Below are 27,502 nucleotides of genomic sequence, written 5' to 3'. Positions count from 1 at the left end.
GGAGCGGGCAGGGTTTCAGTCTACTATATATTGAGTCTCTGTGAGTCAGAACCAACTTGCCGGCACCTAGCAACAACAACAGCAACATGCTGAGCAAATCATCCAGGAAGTTGGACTATTTGAAGAAGAACAAGGGTATTGTTAACAGCCTGTGATACCCAGATGACACAACCTTGGGTATAGAAAGTAAAGAGGACCTGAAGCATTCACTGATGAAGAACAAAGACTACAGCCTTCAGTATTGAGTACACCTCAACAGAAAAAAAAAACCAAAACTCTTCATAGCTGGATCAACAAATAACATCATAATAAACAGAGAAACGATTGAAGTTGTCAATGATCTCATTTTACTTTAATGCATAATCTACACTCATGATATCAAATTAACACATCATCTTGGTCAAATCTACTGCAAAAGAGCTCTTTAAAATGTTAAAGAGCAAAGATGTCACTTAGAGGACTAAGGGGCACCTGACCCTGGTGTGGCTCTGTAGGAAAAGCACTGGATTGCTAATCACAAAGCTGATGTTCGGAAACCCAATACAGGGTCACCATGACTCTGATCCAACTTGAGAGCACTTAACAAAATGACCTAAGCCATGGTATTTTCAATGGCCTCGTATGTTATGCGAAAGCTGGAGACTGAATAACGAAGACAGGAGAAGAACTGATGAATTATGGTGTTGGTGAAGAATATCATGAATTTCCAGAAGATGATCAACATCAAAAATCTGTCACGGAAGAAGTACAGCCAGAATGTTGCTTAGAAGCGAAGATGTTGAGACTTGGTCTCTTGTACTTTGGACATGTCAGGAGGGACCAGCCCCTGGAAAAGGACATCATGTTTGGTAAAGTGGAGAGTCACTGGAAAGAGGAAGACCCTCAAGGACACACTGGCACCAATGGTGGATCCCAACATAACAAAAATTGAGAGGATGGTGCAGGATTGGGCAGGGGTTCCTTCTGTGGTTCCTCAGGTCGCTATGAGTCAGCACCAACTCTATGGCGCCTGCCAACAACAGCAGGTCCCTCCTGGTATCTTGGTCGTTACGAGAGACGTGGCTATTCTCAGGTCCTTGAACTATCAGGTCCTTGAAATATTCAGATCAGTTTGTCAAGTTAAAAACAACACTGTGATTTCGATTTCCACGACATCACTGTAATCTAGGGAGAATGTGATAGCTCAGTTTAGGGAGAACGGTAAGGTTATCGCACTGGGCTTTCGAAGGCCTAGTCATCACACCTCTATAATCGTTGAGACCTTTAAAAAAATATTTGCCATTAAATTTTATGATTTTCTTAATAAACATGTTGCCCATTTTTACTAGGTTTATTCCTGTTCTTTTTTTTTAACTAGATATTATCAAGCCAATTTTACCTCATAGCAGCCCATGGGACAAAGGGTTTTCTTGGCTATAATCTTTCAGTAAGCAGATCTTTCTTTCATGGAGCAGCTGAGTGGGTGTGAAGCTCCAGCCTTTTGGCTAGCAGTCAAGTGCTTAACTGTTGTGCCACTAGGGCCCCTAGATGCATTCCTAGTTACCTGAAATATTTTCCTGTTTTCTCTGGGCTAGATGTTGAGTTGCTAAGCAGAAGGTTGGGTAAGCAAACCCACCAGCCACACCAAGGGAGAACATGAGGCTGTCTGCTCTTGTGAAGATGTCCAGTCTCAGAAAGCCTCTATGTCTCATGTTGTTGTTGTCACATGACGTCGAGTTGGTTCCTACTCACAACAACCCTAGCTAGGGTCTCTGAAGCTGTCCATCTTTACAAGAGTACAAAGCCTCATCGTTCTCTTGTGGAACGGCTAGTGGGTATGATCTGCCAATGTTGCAGTTAGCAGTCCTTTCAAGTCATTAAAATCAACTCCACTGTGAAGAGGCAGCTCTTCCCCGGGTGTATTTTGAGTGTCTTCTTCCAACTAAGGGGCTGGCATCTTCCGGCACTATACCTGACACTATTCTGGTGTTCTTCAACATGTTTCAGTATTCAATATTCTGGTGCTATCTGACAGTGTTCCGCTGCTATTCATAAGGTTTTAGTGACTAAATATTCGGAAGTAGTCTTGTCTCTCCTTCTTTCTCACCTGTCTTAGTCTGGAAGCTCAGCTGAAACCTGTTCACCGTGGTTAACCTTACTGGTGTTTGAAATGCCGGTGGCATAGCTTCCAGCATCACAGCAACATGCAAGCCAACACAGTAGGACAAAGTGACAGACGAGTGGCGGTGTTGGCACAGATAAGTGAGCGGAATTGGTACTGCGCTGATTCCCGCAGCCTTGCTTTTCACCGATGCCTTCAGTGCATCTGCATTTCTTCCTCAAGCACCATCGGGTCTTGAACAGCTGCCTCCAGTTGTTTTTGGTACATGACTCTGTGTGTTCTTTCCATATTCTTCTAATGCTTACTGAGTCATTCAGTATTTTGCCCACAGAATCCTTCAATATACCAACTCAAAGCATGATTTGTTTTTTTCTTCAGTTCTTTCAGCTTGAAAAATGCCAAGCGTTTTCTTCCCTTTTGATTTTCTAACTCCAGGTCTGCACATTTCATTATGTTACTTTACTTTGTCTTCTCTAGCAGTCTTCTGAAATCTATTCAACTCTTTTACTTCATCATTCCTTCTTTTTGCTTCAGCTTTTATACATTCTAGAGCAAGTTTTGAAGTCTTTTCTGACACCCAAGAATGTATCACCAAAACAGTATTTTCCAATTGCTGGTCCTTCTTTGTTTCCAACATTCACATTTTGATCACCAGTAATTGTCAATGAATCGTGACTGCATGTTTGATCAAGTTCTTACTGCAGAAGCTAGCTGAAAATTTTAATTTCTTCATTTTTGGCTTTAATATTTGGTGTATAGACTGAAACTAAGTCATATTCATTGGTCTTCCTTGTAGGTGTACGATTATAATGCTATCAGGGATAGCACTGTGTTTCAGGATAGATCTTGAAATGCTTTTTTTGACAATGAAGGTGACACCATTCCTCTTTAAAGTTGTTACTCCCAGCAAAGTAGATCACAAGACTGTCAAATTCAAAATGGCCAATCCCACCCATTTTAGCTAACTAATACCTAAGATATCCATCTTTATGTGTTCCTTTCACTTTTGACAACTTTCACTTTTCCTACATTCATACTTTGTATATTTCACACTCCCATTACTGATAGATATTCACAGCTATTTTTTCCCCTCATTTTGAGCTGTGCCACATCATCAAATGCAGGTCCTGACAGCTTTGCTCAAACCTCATGAAGCAGGTCTGCATTGTGCTATAAGGTTGTTGTTGTTGGTGGTTATGTGCCGTGGAGTCGGTTCTGACTCATAGTGACCCTGCATAGGGTTTCCAAAGCTGTAAATCTTTATGGGAGCAGAAAGCCTCATCTTTCTCCTGCAGAAAGACTGGTAGTTTCGAACTGCTGACCTTGAGGTTCGCAGCTCAATTCGTTACCACTATGCTACCAGAGCTCCTTTGTGCTATATGGTTACTAGGAGTTAGAATTGACTCGATGGCAGTGCACACACACACACACACACACAGAGTAAAACACTGCCACATTTTTCACAGCATGCACTTAGGCATTTAGTGTATGAGGGGGGTTGTACACTGGCCAAAGCAGTATACAGCACACGTTATTTGCATAAAAGTATGGTATTCATACGTATAAAGGAATGAAGTCTTGCTAGGTAATGAGGACACACTTGAAGAGCATCTTGCTATGCAAGAAAAGAAGCAGAAGAATACATAACACACTTCCATGTATTTAAAAAAGTTGAATGTGCAAAAGTACATTTAAAAAGAAATAAGTACAGACATACATGGTATACAAACATAAGAGAAGGAGCAACACAGAGTTCAGGGTGGGGATGTGCCTTTAAGACAGGAGACAGAAGACGGAACAGAGAAGGGCACGCAGGGCCCTTGTGAATGCTGCTCTTTGGAAAACTGAGAAGCGGGCACAAATACGTTCGCCATACTATTATTATTGTTTTATATCTGTTTTGTAAATGCTATTGTTGTTGTTAAGTGCCGTTGAATTGGTTCAAACCCACTGCAACCTTGTAGAAGGTTTCCAAGAAGTGGCTGGTGAGTGTGAATTGCCGACCTTGAGGTTCGAATCAACCTTGTGGTCAAGTTCTTTGTCCTGCAATGCCACACCATGGTACCTATATTATTGTTGCAGACCGTGTAAGACTGGTCAGGGGATCGAGGCCCTATAGGGCCGAGTGTAACAAATGAGGCCACTAGCAGTTAATAGCAAATTGTCTTTCATCATAATATTCAGTTATATGTATTAAATTAATACAAGGAACCTTTGACAATCCACAGATAAATGTGATGTTTTCCTAAAGCCGAGACTAAAGGTTGCAAGGTTAAGCCTTTCTCCAAAGGATTAACTAAAAATATCTTAGCTACTTCTCGGTTCTTTGTTCTATAGACAAAGAACCCATCCGCCCTAATCCTTTTCCAGGTGCAGCCCATTCACCTGGGCGTCTTGAGTCCTCCTGCAGACCTGGCTCAGGAAGCCGAAGCAGCAGGACTCCGCCCAAGCTTTTGTCATTACTCTCACCTTCCCCCACCTAAGCTCAGGGGCTATAGATATGTTAATTGGGCCTGAGAATCCAAGTTACTGGCCTGGGATTCGAACCGGCGAAGTAAAGTTACCTGAATGTCTGGAAAAGTACTGATGTTAGCTGTACCTTGCCTAAGTCCCTCCCAGCTTGGTGTGAAGCTCCTCCCCTAAATAAAACAGAGGCCCGGGCCTCCCCAGGTGTGCATTACTGGATGGAAGGCATGGAGTAAAGATTGCAGTGCATTACTGGTTGGAAGGCATGTGGTAAAGATTGCAGTGCATTATGGGTTGGAAGGCATGCAGTAAAGATTGCAGGGCAGTGAGTTGCTGCCTGCAGAGGCTACGATGCCTGTAGTCCCAAGCCTGCCCACCAGTGATGTATCCACCTGGCTTTGGGGTGCCTCATTGTCTCTCTCTTTGTCTCTTTCTGTGTATTCTTGATATATTGCAATCGCCGTCAGGTATCCCCTCCTCGTGAACCGAACCCCTATGTCGAGGCAGGTCCCCGACATATTATATTGTTGCTCTTAGCTGCCATCAAGTCAGTTCTGACTCACAATGACCTGTGTAGGGTTTTTGAGGAGCAGCAGGTGAGTTTGAACCACCGACCTTGCAATTCAAAGTAGCATTGTGGTCCAGTGCATTATCCTCCAGCGCCACACCAAGACTCCTATAAATATTATGTTGTTGTTGTTGTTGTTAGGTGCCATCAAGTCGGTACCGACTCATAGCAACCTTCTGCACAATAGAACGAAACACTGCCCGATCCTGGGCCAACCTCACTATTGAGAGAATCCCTCATCCACATGCATAATAAAATGGCTGCTTGCCACGCTTTCTTTCTCCCTACCTGCAGATCATCCCTAGTCAACCTATCACCTACCTCCACTAATCTCAACCCCTCCCCTCTTCTACACCCACCTCCTTTTCCTGCTCTCCTTCTCTGCCATCTGGCCTCACCTACTCCACAGCACGCAACTTCCTTCTCCACCACATACTCGTCCCAAGACCGCTCTCATGGATCCCAATACCCACCACTGCCTGCACCCCTGATGCTGTTACGTAAGGTAGCTGGGGCAGAGGGCACTGTCCGTGTCCATATTCCTTTTTCCCTATCTGACCTCTTACAAATCACAAAGAGGCTAGGAAATTTCTCCTCCATTCAGACACCTACATCAAAGAATTCGAATACCTCACTCAATCCTATGATCTCCCCTGACATGACCTCTACATCGCTCTCTGACATGACCTCTACATCTACTTCCACACTCTCTCCAGATGAAAGAGAAAAGGTCTGGACGGCAGCTCAGGCTTTTGATGATGAGGTGCATGCTATGAGCAAGGATAAGCCAGTGGGAGCTCAGGCAGCTCCCCTGAGAAGATCCTTCTTGGGATTATCAACCAGGCCACACCAACCATGGATTTAGAGATTATATGATTCTTTGCCTTGCAGAAGGCTTAGAGAAAACTGCTCATAAAGCAGTTGATTATGACAAGATTAGAGATATTACCCAAAATTCAGACGAAAATCCAGCCCAATTTCTATCACGTCTAACGGAGGCCCTGCAAAAATACACCAAACTAGATCCAACATCCCCAGTAGGCCTAACAGTTATTAACACTCATTTCATCTCTCAATTGGCCCCAGACATAAAGAGACAAGGCAAAATCCTTGCTACTGGCCAATGCTCTACAGGGTTCCAGACCAAAGAAGGGGTAGAATATCCTCTGGGGCACCATCCGGGCCCTGCTTCAAGTACAACCGAGAGGGTCAATGGGCAAAAAACTGCCCTAGCCCTCGTCCTCCCCCTGGCCCATGCCTTGCCTGCACACAGGAGGGACATTGGAAGGGATCAATAGCCCCCCCAGACCCACCAAACAAAGGGATTTGCTCTACCAGAGCTTCTAGGACTGGCCGCAGAGGACTGAAGGTGTCCAGGATCGACAGCCCCCACGGAAATAACTCACAGCGAACCCAGGGTAACGGTCCAGGTTTCAGGGAAGCCAGTCTCTTTTCTTTTAGACACTGGGGTCATTTACTCAGCTCTACATCAGGGCGGACACACCCTACCCCTACATTAACAGCTGGGGTTGACGGAGTCCCTACTTGGCCCGTCATCCCAGAACCCCTAGCATGCTCACTTCGTGACACCCCAATTCTCACACGCCTTTCTAGTCCTACCCAAGTGCCCTACACCAATCCTAGGACGAGATATTCTAGTCAAGTTCAAAGCCGCCCTTATATTATACACTATTAAAACAGCCACGCCTACCTCACCGGCTGGCTTGTTCTTGCTGTATGCTGCAGCAGATTCCAAACACTGGCTAAAGACCTCTCTGACTTCAATCTCTCACCCAATACCCTCCTTCAATGTAGCCCTTCACTCCAGCACTCACAAAAACATACCATCTAAGAATGGCTTCAAAACACTCTCTGGGGACTGGCTTCTTCTCAAGGGACTATACATTCTCCCCAGGTCATAGGACACACGCATCCTCACGGATATACACAATATCCTTCACATTGGGCATGAACCTATACTCCGCCTCCTACGACCCATATTTTACTGTCCCAAAATGCCCTCACTACTCCAACAAATAACTCACCTGTTCAGTCACATCCCCACAGGGAGCATTGCACCCCCAATCATTTCCCACCCACCAGGCCCGTGGCTGTCTACCAGGAGAAAATTGGCAAATGGACTTCACACACATGACCCCTCCCCTCACAAAAACCACAAGGACCTCCTAACCCTGGGAGAAACCTTCTCAGGATGGATCGAGGCCTTTCTTACCACCTCGGAGGGTACCCCAGTGGTCACACATGCTCTTTTAACTGAAATTATTCCATGCTTAAGCCTCCCACACTCCATACAATCGGACAATGGTCCTGCCTTCATCTTTCATGTCACCCAATTCACTGCCCAAGCCCTCAACATGACCTGGAAACTCCACATCCCATACAGACCTCAATCATCTGGCAAGGTGGAAAGGGCAAATGGCCTTATAAAAACGCAATTAACCAAGCTTTCATTAGAGTTACACATGCCATGCACAGAATTACTTCCCATAGCACTAACAAGACCAATGTCAGTCCACCTTCTTAAGCCCATTTGAACCAATGTATGGAAGATCATTTATTCTGGGAAACCTCCCAACCACCTCACCCCCACTTGCTGACTATATCCCAACCCTAAATATGGTTTGGCATTTGTTGCGAACCCACGCAGACCAATTCCTACCCAAACCCCACCCAACAGAACAACAACACTTCCAGGTCCAACCTGGTGACCAGGTGTACCTGAAAACCCTCAACCTAAGCCCTTTGCAACCAAAATGGGAAGGACCCCTCAAGGTCTTACTCACCACCCCCACAGCAGCCAAACTACCTGGCAGAGCTTCCTGGTTCCATATGTCACACATAAAACTGGCACACACAGTTTCACCCACTCCCAAATCGGATATTAACCCAGGCTTCCCCCGCTATACTTCCTCTTTTTCAGGACTGACCAAGCTCAAACCCACCACATCCCAAAGGAATAAATGCATGACTCCCGCCTAGTCAACCACTTTTCCTGCTTCCTTGACCAGGTGGGCCAGGACCTCCAGTGGTTCTTTCCAAAGGATAACACTCCTGACGCTATCCTATTCTGGATCAAAGACCTAGTTCTCCAGGGCACACTCTCTCTGATTTCTCACCAGACGAAATCTCTCTGCTGACAGTCTTTCTCCTCTGCTGGCTAGCCCTACCTCCCTTAGACATAACCTCCATGTTAACTTGCCACCCAGCCTTTCTCGCCCCCTTCGGGGCACTATCCTTGCAGTAGGCCTCGCCATTCTCAAATACTCTTTGCCTTACTTTTCTCCTCATAGTTGGACTTATCATCATCCCAGCATGTTCTCCATACTCTTTATCTTAACCTTGATGATCAGATTGTGCCTTAGCCAAAATGGCAAAACATGCTCAACCCCTCATACAACCATGGACTGCTCCAGTCTCCTGACCTTTATGCACTCTGCTTGCTATCTGGGAAAAACACCCGTCACCAAGCAGTTTTGCAGAATCAGAATATGGTACCTATCCAAACTCTCTAACTAAATGGCTTCTCAATCCACAGCTTGCAAAAGGTGGTGCAACAAGCCTGTCTGCTGGACATTCAAACACAAAAAGGGATGTCAGAGGGGGATAGGGGGTTGGCAGATGCGCGAGGAAAAAGATCAGTGTAGAAGCCACAAAGAACCTCACACAATGGCTGGACCCTGGATATAAAGGGCTATGAACATGGCTAGATCCTGACAGCATTCGCCAACCCCATCACACGCTAATCACTGAAATAGGAACCATATTCAATAAAACCTCATGCTGGGTTTGTTTGCCCTATAGGGACCTGGGGTGCTTAGCTGCCAACCCAGTCCCTAAATCATATCCTAATACAACCACCATACAGTACACAGGACCTCTCCCCTTGGAGATTGGCCTCAGTAATTCCACCAATCTCCCCTGCATTCATAAGCACAATACATCACTAACCTTTCCTCCCACTTCCTTCCAAACTCCTAGTGTACTGACATAACAAAGGTAAGCAACCCAACATGTAGGCCAAAAGGAATATTTTTCTTATGTGGAAAAGACATTTTCAAATGCCTACCGGCACACCACCTGTGTGGGATCACATATTTAATCCTGTGACCCGAATCTGAACCCCATCTGATTAGGTACATCCATACATCAATTACAAAAACTTATCAGAGGCCCTGAATGGAGACGGTAACAGACACTCTCCTTGCTTTACAAAATCAAGTTAAACAAACCATGGTTGCACCATAATGTCCTCCTGGTGGCTTTGGCTCCTCCCTTTCCTAGGGTCATTAACTATTATCCTCCTGATACTGTTATTTGGCTCCTGCCTATTTCACTGTCTTCAAAATTTTCTTCAGGAACATATGAGGGCCTTCACAAACCAGACGGTGGGCGAACTCCTCATGGCTGGACACCAACCACTGTCAAGCAACAGGACCAGGCAGCCAGAGGAACACATCAGATACATAGTTCCTTCCTCTTCGCCCCCTTCCAGCAAGAAGCAGCTCCTGATGAAATGACCTCCACCTCCTCCCACAAAAAAAGGTTGGAATAATAGAATCCCTCACCCACATGCATAATAAAATGGCTTACCCGCATGTCATCCCTAGTCAACCTATCACCTACCTCCACTAATCTCAACCCCTCCCTCCTCTACACCCAGTATAAAAAGCCTTCCCCTCTCTTTTCTTCTGACTTCCAATAAAGCCTACACGTGAGTGTTGTGTTCAGGCTCATTCCATCTCACAACTATCATTGTCATGCTTGAGCCCATTGATGCTGCCACTTTGTTACTCCATCTCGCTGGGGGTCTTCCTCTTTTTCTCTGAGCCTTCACCCTACCAAATATGATATGCTTTTCCAGCAACTGCTCCCTCCTGACAATATGTCCAAAGTATGAGAGATGAAGTTTGGCCATCTTGGCCTCCGAGGAGCACTCTGGCTGCACTTCTTCCAACATGGATCTGTTGGTTCTATGGACAGCCCATGGCACTTTCAATAGTCTCCTCCAACACCATAACTCAAAAGCATCAATTCTTCACTGGTCTTCCTTATTCACTGTTCAACTTTCACATGCATCTGAGGCTATTGAAAATACCATGGCTTGGGTCAGGTGCACCTTAGTCCTCAAACTGACATCTTTGCTCTTCAAACCTTTAAAGAGGTCTTGTGGAGCAGATTTGCCTAATGCAATATGTCATTTGATTTCTTGACTGCAGTTTCCATAAATATTATAGTAATAATAAAATGAGTACCATCCTGGTGTGACACTGTAGAATAAGCACTGGACTACTAACCGCAAGGTTATCGGTTCAAACCCAACAGTCGCTCCTTATAAACCCTATACTGGTTGCCATGAGAACTAACAGGCGGACAGTTAACAACAGCACCAGTTATTAAGTGATTTGTTGTTGTTAAGTACTATCAGTTGGTTCTGACTCATAGTGACACTGTATAGGGTTTCTGAGGAGCGGCTGGGGGGTTTGAGTCACCCACCTTGCAGTTAGCAGTCCAGTGCTTACCCTACGGTGCCACACCAGGACTCCAAATTACTATTGTCATTGTTAAATGCCTTTGAGTCTTGTTCTGACTCAGTGATCCTGTGTAGGGTTTCCAAGGAGTGGCTGGTGAGTTTGAACCACTAACGTGAGGTTCCAACTGACCTTGCGATACAGCGCGTTGTCCTGCAGGGCCATACATTAACCAAATCAATTCTCATACCAACCTTCTGTGATTGGCATTCTATTATTCTCATTTTACATGTGAGGAAATGCAGCTCAGAGAGCTTTATTGTCTTTCTCAAGGTCACACATCTGCAAAGGAAAAGATTCTGAGTCTTCCACTAGGTTTTGAAGACTGCCTTTCCCACTATAAAAGATCTCCACCCATGCAGAACAAACTCTATAAAACTCCAGAAGATGGTTCTTGGTATTATTTTCCCAAGTATCAAGGGTATCTCCTGAGTTCCTTTAAGAAAAGATTCCTAGTGCCCACAATCCTTACAGATAGGAAATTCTTCACAACTGCCCATTCTCCGTTAATCTTGGTTCTGCATGGAGTGACAAAATGGCTGAGATGCTGCCTTCTAGCCTGATGTGGAGAAAGACAGGACTTTCTGGACCCTGTTAAGGAGTCCTGGTGTGGTGCTGCAGGTTATTGCACTGGACTGCAAAGTCGGTTTGAACCGCAAGGTTGGCAGTTCAGGCTCACCAACTGCTCCTTGGAAACCCTATACAGGGTGGCTATGACTCGGAACCAACTAGTGGGCACTTAACAACAAGCATCTTATCCAGGGTACTTAAAGCCAACTTTTCTACCATTTCATCATGCCAGTACGGATGGGTATGCCTGAGGTATGCCTGAGGAGACCAGCTGCCCCATCCACAGGCTGTCTTATCTGGTAACTGTTCAATAGTTGAACTGAACTAACCCTAAAGAAGGGGAGGGTTCTCACCTGCATTTAGCAAGTCCAGACAGAAGCTGTGCTACACCCTGGGCCTGTGGGAGGTACGGTGGGGAGGGTGGGACATTCCCAGACTCCAGTGAGTCCACAGCTCTGCTTGAGTCAGGCATGTCACCAGGACAGCTGCGCCTAGTCTCTTTCTGGTCGGTGTTGAAGTGTTTTACGAGGGGCTGAGAAGAAGTTAAGGGATTCACTGACTACATCGGCCCCAACTTTTGAAGAAAGTTATCTTGGGAAGAAGTTTCCTATCACAAAGGAAAAAATACAAATATTGAAAAGCAAGGAAGCCATCCCTTGCTCCCAGAGCTGCTGCCATATGCTTTGCTTTTTGGAGCTGATGGATTAACATTAAAATAACAAGCTTGCATTCCTCAAATATCTCCGCTGCTGGACTTCTACCACTGAAAAGGCTGGCAGCTGCTGTCACTGGGAGGCATTACTATATTTGCCGCCACAGTTTCCAGCTTACAGTGTGGTGTGGGCAAGGGTTTAATAGCCTGCTCCTGGTGATACCCTAGGTTAGAGGAGCAGGAACCACAAGCTGGGGGCTACTGTCTAATGGAGGGGTGTGTCTAGGTCTATGTGTGTTGTGGGGATGGCTGGAAGTGGGGCACACTGCTTTATAAATATTGGCTCCAACTGCATCTGTGTGGCGGGGGAGAGGGGGAAGTATCGATGGGTAAAGAACTGTATATAGAACCATTTCAAGGTGGTTAAACATGGGCTAAACAGCATTGGATCAAATCCAGAACTACACTCCGCATGCGAGAGAGAAGAGGATCTGCAAGAAGTAAAAACAGGGCCACGCAGCTCTTGAATTCCCCCTGTATAAATAGCTGGGCCTACCAAAGAAATCTCTAGTCAGAGGGTCCCCGTATTATTATAAAAATTCTCTCCCTGGGGAAAAGAGTGCCCTTTTCACTAGAAGACAAAGAAATGCTTGTCATGGAAATGTGTGAACCAATTTTCCAAGCAAAGTCTCTGAAATGCACTAATTAAAAACACAGTGAAGTGATGAGGCAGGGAAATAAAGCCAGAGCTGACCCAGTTAAAGTTTGGGGATTGTACTTATTTCTGGAAAGTGAGGAAAACCAGCCTGGGCCACCTGCTGCACCCCCCACTCCACACCTCAATGAGGGCAGGTAGCACCTTCAACACGTCATGTTGTTTCCAACCACTGTGCACGGGCTCCTAAGTTACTTCCACTGAGGATAATTTTGTCCCAAAGACAGTGTCCTTCTCAACCAAGTCTAACCACCAGGGGCTGGCAGGCAACTCACAGGAAAGGTGTGAAGGCAAATGGATGACTTTAGCACCTGGTAGCTGCCGGTGACAATCCTTACAGTACGTACATAGAGCAACTCACTTATTTAATGCCTTCCACCTCCTGGAGAATAAAACTACGGCGCAAAGGAGCCAGGGATCTGCACCAAAGTTGTCCCAAGTATAATAACAACACAGTGTTCGAGGAAGTCCTTGACAACACAGGAGAAACAGGCTCTAAATCAGGGGTTGTTGTTTAGTGTTGTGGAGTCAGTTCCAACTTATAGCGACCCTGTATAGGGTTTCTGGGGAGTAGATGGTGGTTTGAACAGTCGACCCTGTAGTTCACAGTCCACTGCTAAGCCTACAGTGCCACACCACCTTTTTTCTGCCAAAATTTATGACATCATTCTTGGACCATACAAAATTATCAACTTAAACATTAGCTTGCTCTATTTAGTCAAAGATTTAATTAACTCAAGGAGCTCTGGTAGTGTAGTGGTTACAAATCGGGCTGTTAACCTCAAGGTCTGCAGTTCGAAACTACCAGCTGTTCCGTGGGAGAAAGATGAGGCTTTCTGCTCCCGTAAAGATTTACAGCCTCGGAAACCCTGTACAGGGTCGCTGTGAGTCGGAACCGACTCCACGGCACCTAACAACAACAACAACTATAGGAGTCCTAAGGAGCTCTGGTAGTGTAGTGGTTCCAAATAGGGCTGCTAACCTCAAGGTTAGCAGTTCAAAACTATCAGCTGTTCCGCAGGAGAAAGATGAGGCTTTCTGCTCCGGTAAAGATTTACAGCCTCAGAAACCCTGTACAGGGTCACTATGAGTCGGAACCGACTCCAAGGTACATAACAACAACAACTACGGAGTCCTGGTGAGGCATGGCAGGTTAATGCACTTGTCTGCAAAGTCGGTTTGAATCACAAGGTTGGTGCTCGCCAGCCAGTCCTCGATAACCCTATGTTGTTGTTGTTGTTGTTAAGTGCCGTTGAGTCGGTTCCGACCCATAGCAACCCTGTACAGGGTTTCCGAGGGTGTAAATCTTTATGGGAGTAGAAAGCCTCATCTTTCTCCCGCAGGGCGGCTGGTAGTTTCGAACCACTGACCTTAAGGTTCACAGCCCGATTCGTAACCACTACGCTACCAGAGCCCCTTTCGATAACCCTATACAAGGTCGCAATGAGTCAGAACCAATTTGATGGTACTTAACAACAACAACAATATGGCCCGTGGGCCAGACCTTCCCCATTCCTGCCCTGAAGCACAGTCTCCAATCTCAGTCAGTTGAGTTCGTTTAGCATAACTTTACCATATCATGTATATTGGTATTATTATTCACATTGTTTCTCTTTAACTTGCCTTTAAAATAACCCATTTTTTAAATGTTTAGTTGTCTCCTGTGGTGGTTCAAACTCAGCAGCCACTCCTCGGAAACCCTATACAGGGTCACTACCAGTCAAAACCAACTCATGGCACGCAACAATAACAAAAACAAATACTATATTAGGTTAAGCGTGCAGCTATTAATATACAGGCTGCTTGGTGGTGCTCACAAAGGGATGCTGGAGAAAGAGCTGGGGATGAGCTACCACAAAGATTACAGCCAACACAGCCCTCGGTTCAGCCACACACGGGGTCACCACACATCCGAGTCAACTAGATGGCAATGAGGTTTCTAATACGATGTTAGAGCTACCTAGCAAGCAGACAATGTCCGTTTTAAATATTAGGAAAAGATAAGACGGAAGAGAAGTCTGTACTCTTTACCCTCAGAGACGGACTGGGGAGACGGGAAGAGGAAGCAAGCGTGGTACTGTTTGAGTTTGGGGACACTGGGCGCAGGCCCACTCACATGAAGTTTTCTGGGTATTCACTGAGCGCCATGTCAATGATATTCAGGGCATCCTGATGGTGTTTCTGTGCTGACAGCAGAAGAGCAAGGAGGTGCAAGGAGTTGGCATCATCACCTTGAAGTTGAAGAGCTTGGCGGACGTACCCAAGAGCCTCTGGAATCTGATTTCAAACAAAGTCAAAAAGAATTTCAAAACACACTGTGACACCATGAAAGGGTTCAGGTGGGCAAACCTCCCCATGCAGGTAGCCACCATGTTGATAGCTAGCTCTCAGATCAAGAGGTGTTTCAGTTTATACCCCATACAGAGTCTAAGCCAGGACATTAACCACACACAGCAAACAGTGGCAGTCTGACTGAAGGAGTGATATCATGTTGTTGTTGTTGTTGCTAAGTGCCATCAAGGCAGTTCTGACCCATAATGACCCTATATAAAGTTTCCAAGGAGTGGCTGGTGAGCTTGAACCACCAATCTTGTGGTTCAATCCAACTTTGCAGTCCTGTGCTTTAGCCTAGAACACCTGTAAATCTGCCAAGGCCAGGACCCTTTCTTTTCCTCACAATAGACACATTCTCTTTGTCCACAAAGCTGATCTACTTGTGATTATGCCCAAGATGATTTCACACTAAGTGGGGGTATATACAAGGAGTCCTGGTGGCACTGTGGCATTGTGGGCTGCTAACCATAAGATCAGAGGTTCAAACCCACCAGCTGCATGAGACTGCCTGCTGTCACGAAGATTTGCAGTTTCCGAAACCCTATGTTATATCAGTTCAGTGGTAATGGGTTTTTTGGTGGGATTGGAGACACATATACAGCTTGTCAGAGATTTTGTCAGAGTGGAATTAAACTGAAATTAAAGTGCTTATTGAGTTACAGAATCTTTAACAGAGCTTTCTAAATGGGCAGGCTTTTGTGGGTCTTTCCTGGATTTCCAATAGACACTAAAGCAATATGCAAACACAGAAACAAACAAAACCCCCACACCTTTGCAATTGTAACCCAAAAAAACTCAATCCAAGAAACAAACTGCAATCCCACAGACAAAGCAGCTATCTCCAAATTCAAGTAGAACCAGATACAAGCTTTACCCGTTCAAATGCAACGGCTGTCCAACACTTTTTTTCAAAGCCATCCAAGCTCTAGGGGTGACCACATGCATACATAGTGGATAAATGAACACTCTAAACTCCACACAGGTTTTACAGTAACTAAGGAGAATTACAACCTGAAGTTGGAGCTCGAAATCAAGGCTGAGACTGAAGCGTCGTCTGACATACCTACCCCAGGGACTTCCGCCTAGCTCCTCTTCCAGGGTCCCTGCTCCAGACCATTGTCTGGGCTCTGAGTTTGGTCTTCCCTAAACCTGTTTGTTTTCCTCTCTGGGATTCCATGTTTGCTGGATTTGGGTTATGAAGGTTGCCTAGGAAGGCTTTCTGTTTTTTGAACCCTAGAATCATGGTCATTAATGCTGGGAGAGAGACCAGCTGGCCCGGATTCTTCATTTACAGGGAGAAAGCTGAGTTTCAGAGTGGTGGTATTTCTAGAGCAAGGTCACCCAGTTACCGAGTGACAGAGACGAGAGTGACTCTGGATCTTCTGATCCTTCCTCTTCCTCTCTCCCACAGGCAATGGCATTGGCCCGGAAGAATAAGAGGGCCCCAGACCCTGTCCCCACTGGCCAGCCCCCCTTGAGGGCTGGCGTCTTGACACTGTGTGTCCAGAGGGCTGCTGCTGCTACTGCATCTACAAGACTCCAACCCTGCCCACTCCCAGGGTGACAGCTACTGTGTGACCAGCACTCAATCTGGACTTATGGGGAGGGCTGGAAGGCAGGGAATACTCTGCTTATGATGTGGGTTTACAGAGATGACCAGAGATAGCCACAAGGGAGAGCTGAGTGGAAGGAATTCAGAGCTACTTCATTCACTCAATAAGCATTACTGAGTGCCTACCACATGTCATGACAGCCAGGAAAAAGCTCCAACGGTGGCAGATGTTCCCTGCTCTCATGGATCCTGACGTACCGTGAGCAAGGCAGACACAGGTGGAGAGGCTGGAGCAAGAGGCAGAGTGCAGGCTGCTCTAGGGAGGAGCGGGTGAAGATGATCTGCTCAGCTCCAGCTGTAGCTCTCCACAGGTGTGGACCAGGCAGCTGCTGCAAGCCACACCTTGTCAAGCGAGTGGACCCCCATGGGAGAGGGATCGTAGTTTCCTCTGACCCTAGGTCACCAATGGGAGCCACTTCTTACCACCATCCTCATACAACCATGGAGTCAGGCGAGGCCTAAGCCTGAGCCTGCCGGAGGAATGGTGCGTCTGTGTGCTGATGTTAGATTCACCCTCCAGGCAGCACTGAGGAATGTGCTGGGGTTACTACCAGTCTCTTGCACCTGGTGGGCAGGCAGGCATGTAGCCAGAGGCTCCAGAACAACTGCAGGAGAATGGCAAAGGCAGTTTCTGGAAGCTTCTGTGGGAAACTGGAGGCCAGGGGAGCTTGTCCCTCCAGCAAGATTGCTGTTGAACCTCTTCATTTTGAGCAGCCACTGTGTGTCTTTGTTTTTCTCTTCGATGTATTTTAACAAAACCGGTCTCTTTTTATGTCTCTGTCTGTTGGCAAGGAGCCCTGGCAGTGTAGTGGGTTAGGAATTGGGCTGTTAACTACAAGGTCAGCAGTTGGAATATACTTGCCATTCTGTAGGAGAAAGATAAGGGGGGGCTTTCTGCTCCTATGAAGATTTATAGCTTCAGAAATTTACAGCCTCAGGGTTGCTGTGGGTCAGAACCAACTCCATGGCACATAACCACTACCAACACCATATCTGCTGGCATCTTCTTACAGTCACCGATACATTATGACAACAGGGCTCCCGGCTAGATGCCCACCATGATGCTACTCAACACTGGAGTCTGCCACCCTGTTTCTGTGAGTAACAAAGGTTGCCAGGTTCAGGACATACGCCTCGGGCTATATATACACCACGCTGCCGTCTGACCACAGCTTGGGCCCCCCACAAAAATGCCCAAAGCTTCTGCTGGGTCTTCACAGAGGGGGCTCGAAGTGATCCAAACACCATGGGTCTCCATAAGCCCACATCCTCTGAGAAGAGCCCTTAGGCTCCCGGTCAGCCTCAAGCCAATGAAGGAAGATGCTCCCTGACCCCCAAGTGAGACACTTAGAAAACTGCAGGGAGATCAAAGACAGCGGATCAAATTTGGGGAACATCAGAAGGCGGCGCTCACTCACCTGTCTGGAGATGGCGAGTTGCAAAGCCAGGTAGAAAGCTGCTTGGTGATCTGTAGGTGACAGGTTGTGGGCCCTGAAAAAGCATGTGTGGATATCAGCATGCAGGACAGGCCATTTTCACTTTCTTATCACATGAGTTTTTGCACATTTGCATTTGTAGACCAAGGCCATCTATTCAGTTTCACTATCCATGTGAAATAATCTATTCAATTGGTGGGGGTGGTGAAAAGAAACATGGCAGAAGGTATGCTTGTAGAACCAACCCCACAGTTTCTATATGTACCATTTGGTGACACTGGGGACATTCTTTGAGTGGGGTAAGTGTTCTCCCCTCCCCCATTCACTGCCCCTAAGGTTCCTGGAGTCCCGGTGGTTGTGGCACTGCCGGATCAGCACTGGGCTACTAACCACAAAGTTGGTGGTTCAAACTCACCAGCCGCTCCATGGAAACCCTATACAGGGTCCCTATGAATCAGAACTGACTTAACAGCAATTAACAACAACAACAAAGGTTCTTATCTAATCATTGGAGTTACTGTTATCAGTTTGATCCCATAGAGCAGGGGTGGGGAAAGTTTTTCTGCCAAAATTTATAACATCATTCACAGGCCATACAAAATTATCAATTTAAAAGTTAGCCTGCTATGTTTGGATACTTGGTGCAGCACTGTAGGATCAGCACTGACTGTGAACCACAAGGTCAGTTCGAACCCACCAGCTGCTCCTCAGAAACCCTACACAGGGTCAATATGAGATGGTACTGACTCCACGGCACTTAACAACAACAACAACAACAGTATTTGGTCAAACATCTAATTAACTCACCACTAATAGTGTAGTGGTTATGAACTGGGCTGCAAACCTTAAGGTTAACAGTTCGAAACTACCAGCCACTCCGTGGGAGAAAGATGAAGCTTTCTGCTCCTGTAAAGATTTACAGCCTCAGAAACCCTGCACAGGGTAGCTATGGGTCGAAATCGACTCAACCACACTTAACAACAACAACAATGTGACAGCACAGATGTCAGCTTGAGGACTAAGGTGTGCTTGACCCAAGCCATGGTATTTTCAATAACCTCATATGCATGTGAAAGCTGGACAGTGAATAAAGACCGTAGAAGAATTGATGCTTTTGAGTTATGGTGTTGGAGGAGAATATTAAAAGCTCCATGGGCTGCCAAAAGAACCAACAGATCCCTGTTGGAAGAAGTGCAGCCAGAGTGCTCCTTGGAGGCCAAGATGGCCAAACTTCATCTCTCATACTTCGGACATATTGTCAGGAGGGACCAGTCGTTGGAGAAGGATATCATGTTTGGTAAGGTGGAGGGTCAAAGAGAAAGAGGAAGACCCGCAACGAGATAGATTGGCCAACAGGCAGCATCGATGGACTCAAGTGTGGCAAAGGTAGTGAGATTAGCCCAGGATTGGGCAGTGTTTCATTCTGCTGTGCATAAGGTCGCTCGGAGTTGGTACCGACTCAATGACATCTAACAACAACAATGTGATGGCTGGAACTGCAGTTGCAGGGCCAGACCAAATGATTTTGAGGGCATTATATGGCCCATGGGCCAGATGTTCCCACCCCAGCCAGAGAGCTAGATCTTAGAAGAACATCATGCTTAAGGCAGACACTCTTTACTACTTAAGCTAAACAACTGCTTGGCTCTAAGATTTTAATGGATGTTTTTGGTGTGAGGTTAAAGTTTTAAAGATGATCTCAGGGCAATAGCTTGGGGGGTTCACCCAGTCTCCATGGCTCCGTAAAGTCTGGAGTCCATGAGAAGACTCTGTTCTGCATGTCCCTCTTTGGATCAGCACTCTTCTATAGAACCTTTCATCAAAATGGCAGCCAGGCTCAGGGCAAAGGCAGCAGCTGGCCATGGAAGCAATTCGTCCATATTCCACTTCCTTCTTCTACTCCCGACTCTCCTGCCTTCATGGCTCCATTGTTGTACTTTTGCTCACTGGCGTATGTGAAAGTATTTTCCGTCTTACCGCTGCACATAGATCTGCCCACAGCAACATGCTTGTTTTGTCTAGTGTCTAAAGTGGCAGCCAGTGGGCCCAGAAGTTGAGATGAAGGGTCCACAGGCCCTGAGGACTAGCTCCCCAGCTGACTCTTCCTGTTGTGTTGGGGCACAGGGGAACCATATGTTCACTTGACAAGGTGATGGCTGCTTTGGCTACGTTTTGGCTTGGACTTTTCCACTACTTTATCCAAATTTCTGGATCTCAGAGAAACCACATGAAAATCAAAGACCCAGCTTTGTTCAGAAACTGAGGTTTTAGTTTTTTTGAGGAACTATAGGAGTGGGGAAGAAAGATGCTCATTTGGTCTTTTGAAGCTTTTTTTGAGGAACTATAGGGATGGGGAAGAAAGATACTCATTTGGTCTTTTGAAGTTTCTACTACGTTCTGTGTAGTTTGTAAATTTAGTCCATATGACTATGCTCTGTAACACTCTGTGGTAAAACGCAAGGTTTAATTTCATTAACTGGCCAGAGACACAGGAAGATTGGAGACGCTCTCCTGGTCTCCCACTTGATTACAAACAAGGTCTCCTTTGCTTTTTTGTAAAAGTCCATTGTATTTCACCACGAGCAATACCAACTGTGACTATGCACAAGACAGAATTCTGTGTTTCACAGTCTGGTGGGAAGAGAAAAACAACCTTTGACTTTCTTTCCAAGACAGGAGACAGAGCATACAAATTACAAATCGTGGGCCCCAGAGAGTAAACAAACCTTTGAGCTGTTCTGTCAACATTCTGTGATTAAAGGAAGATCTTCGAAGGGCAGAAAACAAATTCAAGATAAAAAGGAAACCCAAATCATTATGGATTCAATGGTGGCAAACACGCCAAGGATAGCTCTCTCCAAGAACAAGGCTTCTGAGTTGTCCATTGGCTGTGAGGAAACAGGCCATAGAGGTTCCTATATGTCTGCCATCCACTCACTTGGGGCATCGTCTGGGCAAACATGAGCTATTATTTCAGGTGCAGGATGGGGGCAAAGCAAAGACTCCTCTCTGTCCTTCCTTTGATCTTAAGAACAGAGTATCTAAGCTCCCATTTCTGGAGTATCTTAATGGTAACTTGCTTTAGACACAGCCTGGGAACTTTTATCACCTGAGTTCAACAAGTTGAGGTTGAGAATTTGCTTGCACTGTTCTTTTAAATGCTTTGTTTCTACCAAAGGTCCACTCAGTATGCTCCCATGGTTATTATGGTATTGGTTTTCTATGACTCTGTAACTAAAGAATTCTTTTTTTAGTGTTCATAAAATATAACGTTGGAATGTCATGGTTCATGTCTCTTCCAATTCTTTAGGAAAAACATGAATATGAAATTCATTATGAAAAAACTTCATATTGCATAGAATTATTTATCTCATCTTGTTTCACAATTAATAAAAGCCAGGTCTCCAAAAGCTCTCTAAAAAAAAATAATTTCTCAGAACTATAGTTTTCTTAGCTCAATTAAGTTTTTTGCTTTTTAATTTTCCCCCCACAAATGAAGTTAAAGAAAATCATAGTTGCCTTTACCCAACACCTATCAAGCAAAAAAGTGGCAATGGTCTGGTTGTTATTGTTAGGTGCCATCGAATGGTACCAAGTCATAGCGACCCTATACACAACGGAATGAAACACGGCTCGGTCCTGGGCCATCCTCACAATTCATGCTACACTTGGGCCCATTGCTGGTACCACTGTGCAAAATTATTTATGCCAATCCATCTTGTGAAGCTCTTCCTCTTTTTTGCTGACCCTCCACTTTACCAAGCATAACATCCTTCTTCAGGTACTGGTCCCTCTTAATAACATGTCTGAACTGTGAGACATGAAGTTTCACCATCCTGGCTTCTAAGGAACATTCTAGCTACAATTCTTCTAACACAGATTTGTTTGTTCTTCTGGAAGTCCAGTGTACTTTCAATATTCTTCTCCAATACCCATAGTGGTTTATGAGTTGGGCTACTAACCTAAAGGTCAGAAGTTCGAAACTGCTAGCCATTCTGCAGGAGAAAGATGAGGCTTTCTGCTTCCTTAAAGATTTATAGCCTTGGAAAACCCTATACGGGGTCACTATGAGTTGGAACTGACTCCACGGCACACCACTACCACCTCCACCAAACTCTAATGCATCAATTCTTCCATGGTCTTCCTTAATCATTGTCTAACTTTCACATGCAAATGAGGCTACTGAAAATACCATGGCCTGGGTCAGGCGCATCTTAGTCCTCAAAATGACATCTTTGCTCTTAAACACTATAAAGAGGTCTTGTGCAACATATTTACTTAATGTAAATCATTTGATTCATTGACTGCTTCCATGAGTGTTGATAGTGGATCCAAGCAAAATGAAGTCTGACAATTTTAATCATTTCCCATTTATCATAATGTTATTTACTGATCCAGTTGTGAAGATTTATTTTTTCTTTCCATTGAGGTGAAATCTCTACTGAAGGCTTTGATCTTCACCAGTGTTATAAGTCCTCTTGGCTTCCAGGAAGCAAAGTTGTATCATTTGCATACACAGGTTGTTAATGAGTCTTCCTCCAAGCCTAATGTCAATGTCCTCCATATAATCCATCCTCTCTGACTGTGTGTTCAACATACAGGTTAAATAAATATGGTGAAAGAATACAGACCTGGTGCACAGCTTTTCTGATTTTAAACCATTCAGAGTCCTTTAGTTCCATTCGAATGACTGCCTTTTGATTGCGGTATAGGTTTCTCATGAGCATAATTAAGTATTCTAGAATAACCATTCTTCACAATGTTATCCATAACTCAGTCAAAAGCCTTAGCATAGCAAATACAGCACAGGTAAACATGTTTCTGGTATACTCTGTTTTCAGCCAAGATCCATCTGTTGTCAGCAATGATATCCCTCATTCCATGTCCTCTTCTGAGTCCGGCTTGAGTTTCTGACAGCTCCCGGTCGATGTACTGTTGCAGTTATTTTAAAATGATCTTTAACAAAATTTTATTTGCATGTGATATAAATGATATTGTCCTATGATTTCTGCATTCCATTGGGTCACCTGTCTTTGGAATGGCCACACACATGAATCTCTTCCAGTCTGTTGGCCAGGTAGCTGTCTTCCAAATTTCTTGGCATAGATGAGTGAGTGCCTTCCTTCAATTTGTGTTCCATCAATTCCTGGAGTTTGCCGATGCCTCCAGTGTGCTTTGGACTTCTTCCTTCAGTACCATTGGCTCTTGATCACATGCTACCTCCTGAAATGGTTGAACATCGACCATTTCTTTTTGTGTATTCTTTTCATCTTCTTTTGAAGCTTTGTGCATCATTCAATATTTTGCCCAAAGAATACTTGATTATTCACAGCAAGTTGAGGCTTGACCTTTTTCTTCCGTTCTTTCAGCTTGAGAATTGCTGAGCATGTTCTTCCCTTTTAGTTTTCTAACTCCAGGTCTTTACACATTTCATTATAATACTTGACATTTAGATGCAGACTGTTCTGGCTGAAGGGCCTGCCCTGGCTTCATCCAATGATTAACAGTTGGCTAGAGATAGCATTGTGAAAGAAATGATCAGAAGTATTAGAAACCTAGCATTTCTGGAAGTTTAGGGTTTATGCACTGGACTGTAAAGTTGGTTTGAACTGCAAGATCAGTGGTTCAAGCTCACCAGCCACTCTTTGGAAACCCTATACAGGGTCTCTATGGGTCGAAAGTGATTCGATGGCACACCACCACCACCATCACCACAACATGGTTAATAGTTGAAGGGAATCTAATGAATTTCCAACTCAGCCAGTGAGGGACAGCCTACTACCAAATTTCTAATGAGACCCAACTTGACATCTATTTTTCAAGATCCTATTTTGGTAATTTGGCTAATGTGATGAGCCTATGAGAGAAGAAATGCAGAGAATGTCAAAGAAAACATGAAAAAAGCCCGGTGGTGGCTTCCCATAGATGCTGGGAAACGGGCTGTGTTGGACAGAAGAGCTGCAGCAGTTCAGCCCCCTGGGACAGCGTCCCTGAGCTCTGCCCACAGCCAACACGATCCACAGAAATCACCACGCAACGCAGGAGGGAGGCAAGATGGCTGTGGTCTGGAAACCCGCAAGCTTACTGGATGGGTCACAGGAATCACATTCCGCCGCATCAGCTCTCTTTCCATACAGTGAGCACTGGCAAGGCTGCGAAGAGAAACGTCGAGACTTGGAGGTGCTCGCTCAGGCTCAGTGTGTCCTTCCTTCCTCAAAGCTGCTTCACATCCATTCACCCAGAGTCTCTTCTGTTCAGAAATGATGAACTCATCAGACTGCTGGGCCACTGAGGCCTCCATCCGTCCTCAATGTTACCTGGTGTCTATAGGGTATTTTGGGGAGTCCTGGTGTGGTGCTGAAGGATAAGCACTGGATTGCTAACCACAGGTTGGCAGTTCAAATCCACCAGCTGCTCCTTGGAAACCCTATACAGGATTGCTGTGAGTCAGAACCGACTTGGCAGCACACAGTAACGACAACATAGGGTATGGATCAGAGTTGACTCAACTGCACACAACAGAAACAACCAGGAGGGCCCCTTTCCCTCAGGGAGACCCAAAGTGGCATCACAGGGCAGTGGGCAGTGCCCTGAGAGTGGCAAGGCCAGCTACTAGCAGAGAACATGGCATGAGCCCCTAGGTCTCCCATAGCAGAACCCAGAATGCCTTGTGGGTTACCCCTCGGCTCCTCTGGATCTAGTTCCAAAGTTCTACAAAGCTGAGCCAAGAATAGCCAAGCTGAGCTGGCTGATCAATTTGACCCTGGACGATAAGATACATACCTTCTAACCATAGCCACAATATTTAGAAGCATCGATTATTAAGCATGTTATCCAAGGATACCCAGTAAACGAGGTAGAGAGAGACGGAAGACAGAGGACAAGGCAGTCCAAGGTCTGGTCTCTCCCTATGGCCCTGCTGATTGCTTCACCACATCTCCTTAAAGTGCCCGTCATTTAGCCTTGTTACAGCAGACTTGAGATGAGAGTATGCAGACTAAACACAGAATTAACAACCCGGGTTAAATCTCAGAAGCTTCCCATGAGTTCAGCACAGGTGACCAATTGCCCTGCCCTGGAAACTGCTCAGTCCCTGGCCAACCGGGCTAGCCCATCACTCTGTATCACACTCACACTCAAGCTAGGAGGGAGCTGGGAAAATGAAGTGAGGTTTTGCTCCCCAAGCTTCACTCAGTGACAAATGCTCACGGGGAGAGAGAGAGCTGCATTCTATAGCTTGAGGGGCTTTGATGAAACTGTGCAGGCTGCCTTTTCTGTGGCGGATATGAGAGTTCACAGCAGCTGTAACTCAGATCCAAGGGGCATCTTCTGAAAGCTTGGCAAGTAACAGTGGGTTTTTCCTCACTCTCCACCAGCCGCTCCTTGGGAGGCAAATGTGGCAGTCTGCCTCCATCAAGATTCGAGCCTTGGAAACCCAAAGGAGCAGCGTTCCTCTGTGCTTCCTGCGGGGCTGCACTGAGTCTGAAGCCACTTGACAATAGTGGCTTTGGTAGGGGTGTAGATTTTTATACAGGGCAAATAAGCCAGGTTAGCTGTCTGGGCTGAGCTTCTATGTGCAGGATTAGCCATGATGCTCCATATTAAAATGCAACCCCAGAATTGGGATGTCTTTACAAGTCATCTTTCTGAGCCCACCACAGAGCAAGAATTCCCTGGCACCGAACTGTCACATTGTTTTATCTTCTCTTTTGAAACAAACAAAAAACCAAAATAATAGTATAAACAGAATTTCAGGGAGAAAAATATTAAAATACAAAGTAGAAAAAGTACTTCTCCAAGTAGTTTTAAAATATTCTGTGATCTTTAAAATGGGATAAAGTCATCCTTTGCTTCATGAAATCTTTCCCCTAAGGACTGAGAAGACCACAGTGCTCTGAAGCAGTTCTGGTCATTGGGAACTTGAAACAAAATAGTTCTGTTCATTTCCAAAAAAAAATTCTCTGTTTCACACATATATTCATTTAGGCTCTGGTGTGGCGCTGTAGGGTCAGCACTGGATTACTTGTTGCAAGGTCGGCAATTCAAACCCACCAGCCACTCCTTGGAAACCCTGTACAGGGTCGCTATGAGTCAGAACCAACTCGATGGCAATTACAACAATAACACCCCAATATAAGGACAGCATGGTGGTGCTGTATGATAAGCACTGGTCTGCGAACCCCAAGGTCTGTGGTTTGAGCCCACCAGCTGCTCTGCAGGAGAAAGATGAGGCTTCCTGCTCCTGCAAAGATATATAGCTTCGGATACCCTAAATAGGGTCGCTATGAGTTATTGCTAACTCAACAGCACGTAACAACAACGACCCTAATATAATCAGTTAAGTTCTTGTTAACTGTCATTAAATCAGCTACAACACATAGTGACCCTGTTTAGGGTTTCTGGGGCCCTCCTGGTTGTTTCTGTTGTGTGCAGTTGAGTCAACTCTGATCCATACCCTATGTTGTCGTTACTGTGTGCTGTTGGGTGAGCTTGAACCGCCAACCTTCATATCAACCCACAGCATCCTATCAGTATTCCAATCAGTTAGGTTGTTGTTGTTGTTGTTATGTGCCGTCGAGTCGGTTCTGACCCATAGCGACCCTGTACAGGGTTTCCGAGGGTGTAAATCTTTATGGGAGTAGAAAGCCTCATCTTTCTCCCGCAGAGCAGCTGGTAGTTTCGAACCGCTGACCTTAAGGTTTGCAGCCCGATTCGTAACCACTATGCTACCAGAGCTCAGTTAGGTTAGTGGGATTTTATTGCTCTTTACCCCCATGGGAACTAATATTTTTAAATCTCTAAGAATTAGAACTTAAGCCAAAAAGGAACAAGATGGAATTCAGGCCAATGGAACAGCTGTTATGCAACATGAAGTGACGAATTCGGGCGACTCCAGGCAGACCACCACACCATGGCTGTTTTTAGAGAGCCAGTATGATGCGCTGATTTAAGAAAAGGAAAACAGATGTAATGGCCACATTCTTAGGCACCCATGTGTGGGTTTTACAAAGTAGGGCTGGACAATTTAAAACTCCAAATCATTTGAAATGGAAATGCTTTTCACACTCTGGCTGAAGAATATCAACCAACACTTAGCAGAGAGACAGATCTGCTTGCAGAGGTAGATGGGGACTTTCTGTCATTAAAGCAGGCTGGGCCTAGCAAAGTGAAGAGACTACCAGCGAGGCTGCTAGGAAATGGAGAGAAGGAGTTTCAGACTAACTGAGACCAAGTGGCTACGGCCTCAGAGAACAAGGAACGTGCTCACTGTGGTAAGTCTGTAGGCAACCCCAGTTCAAAGGAACAAATTCTAACAAAGCTTATCGGGCATTGACAGGTTCTTAGGAAAATTGCATGTGAACAATTAAGATTCTAACTCAGTTCACAGAAATCAGTGCGGCACAGCTCTATTTAGGGGAACAGAATCAATACCAATTCTAGATTTCACATCATGGAGCTACGGTTTTAGGCAATGGTTTCATCTTAGTGATTTATCACA

General features: G+C 45.4%; 1 protein-coding gene across 1 annotated transcript in view; it reads right to left on the bottom strand.

Moving 5' to 3' along the window:
- The window catches only part of TTC7B (tetratricopeptide repeat domain 7B), a 345,238-nt gene that overhangs the window by 134,098 nt on the left and 183,638 nt on the right, over positions 1-27,502 (bottom strand). The window contains exons 14-15 of the mRNA XM_006839635.1: positions 17,986-18,058; positions 14,738-14,898 (exon numbers count right to left, since the gene is read on the bottom strand). Of these exons, the coding sequence (XP_006839698.1) occupies positions 14,738-14,898; positions 17,986-18,058 (234 nt within the window). The remainder of the gene's footprint in view (positions 1-14,737; positions 14,899-17,985; positions 18,059-27,502) is intronic.

The sequence above is a fragment of the Chrysochloris asiatica genome, unplaced genomic scaffold, assembly GCF_000296735.1.
Source record: "Chrysochloris asiatica unplaced genomic scaffold, ChrAsi1.0 scaffold00025, whole genome shotgun sequence".
NCBI classification, from domain to species: domain Eukaryota; kingdom Metazoa; phylum Chordata; class Mammalia; order Afrosoricida; family Chrysochloridae; genus Chrysochloris; species Chrysochloris asiatica.
The sequence above is the reverse complement of the archived record's forward strand: the minus strand, read 5'-3'. Positions and strand labels throughout refer to the sequence as shown.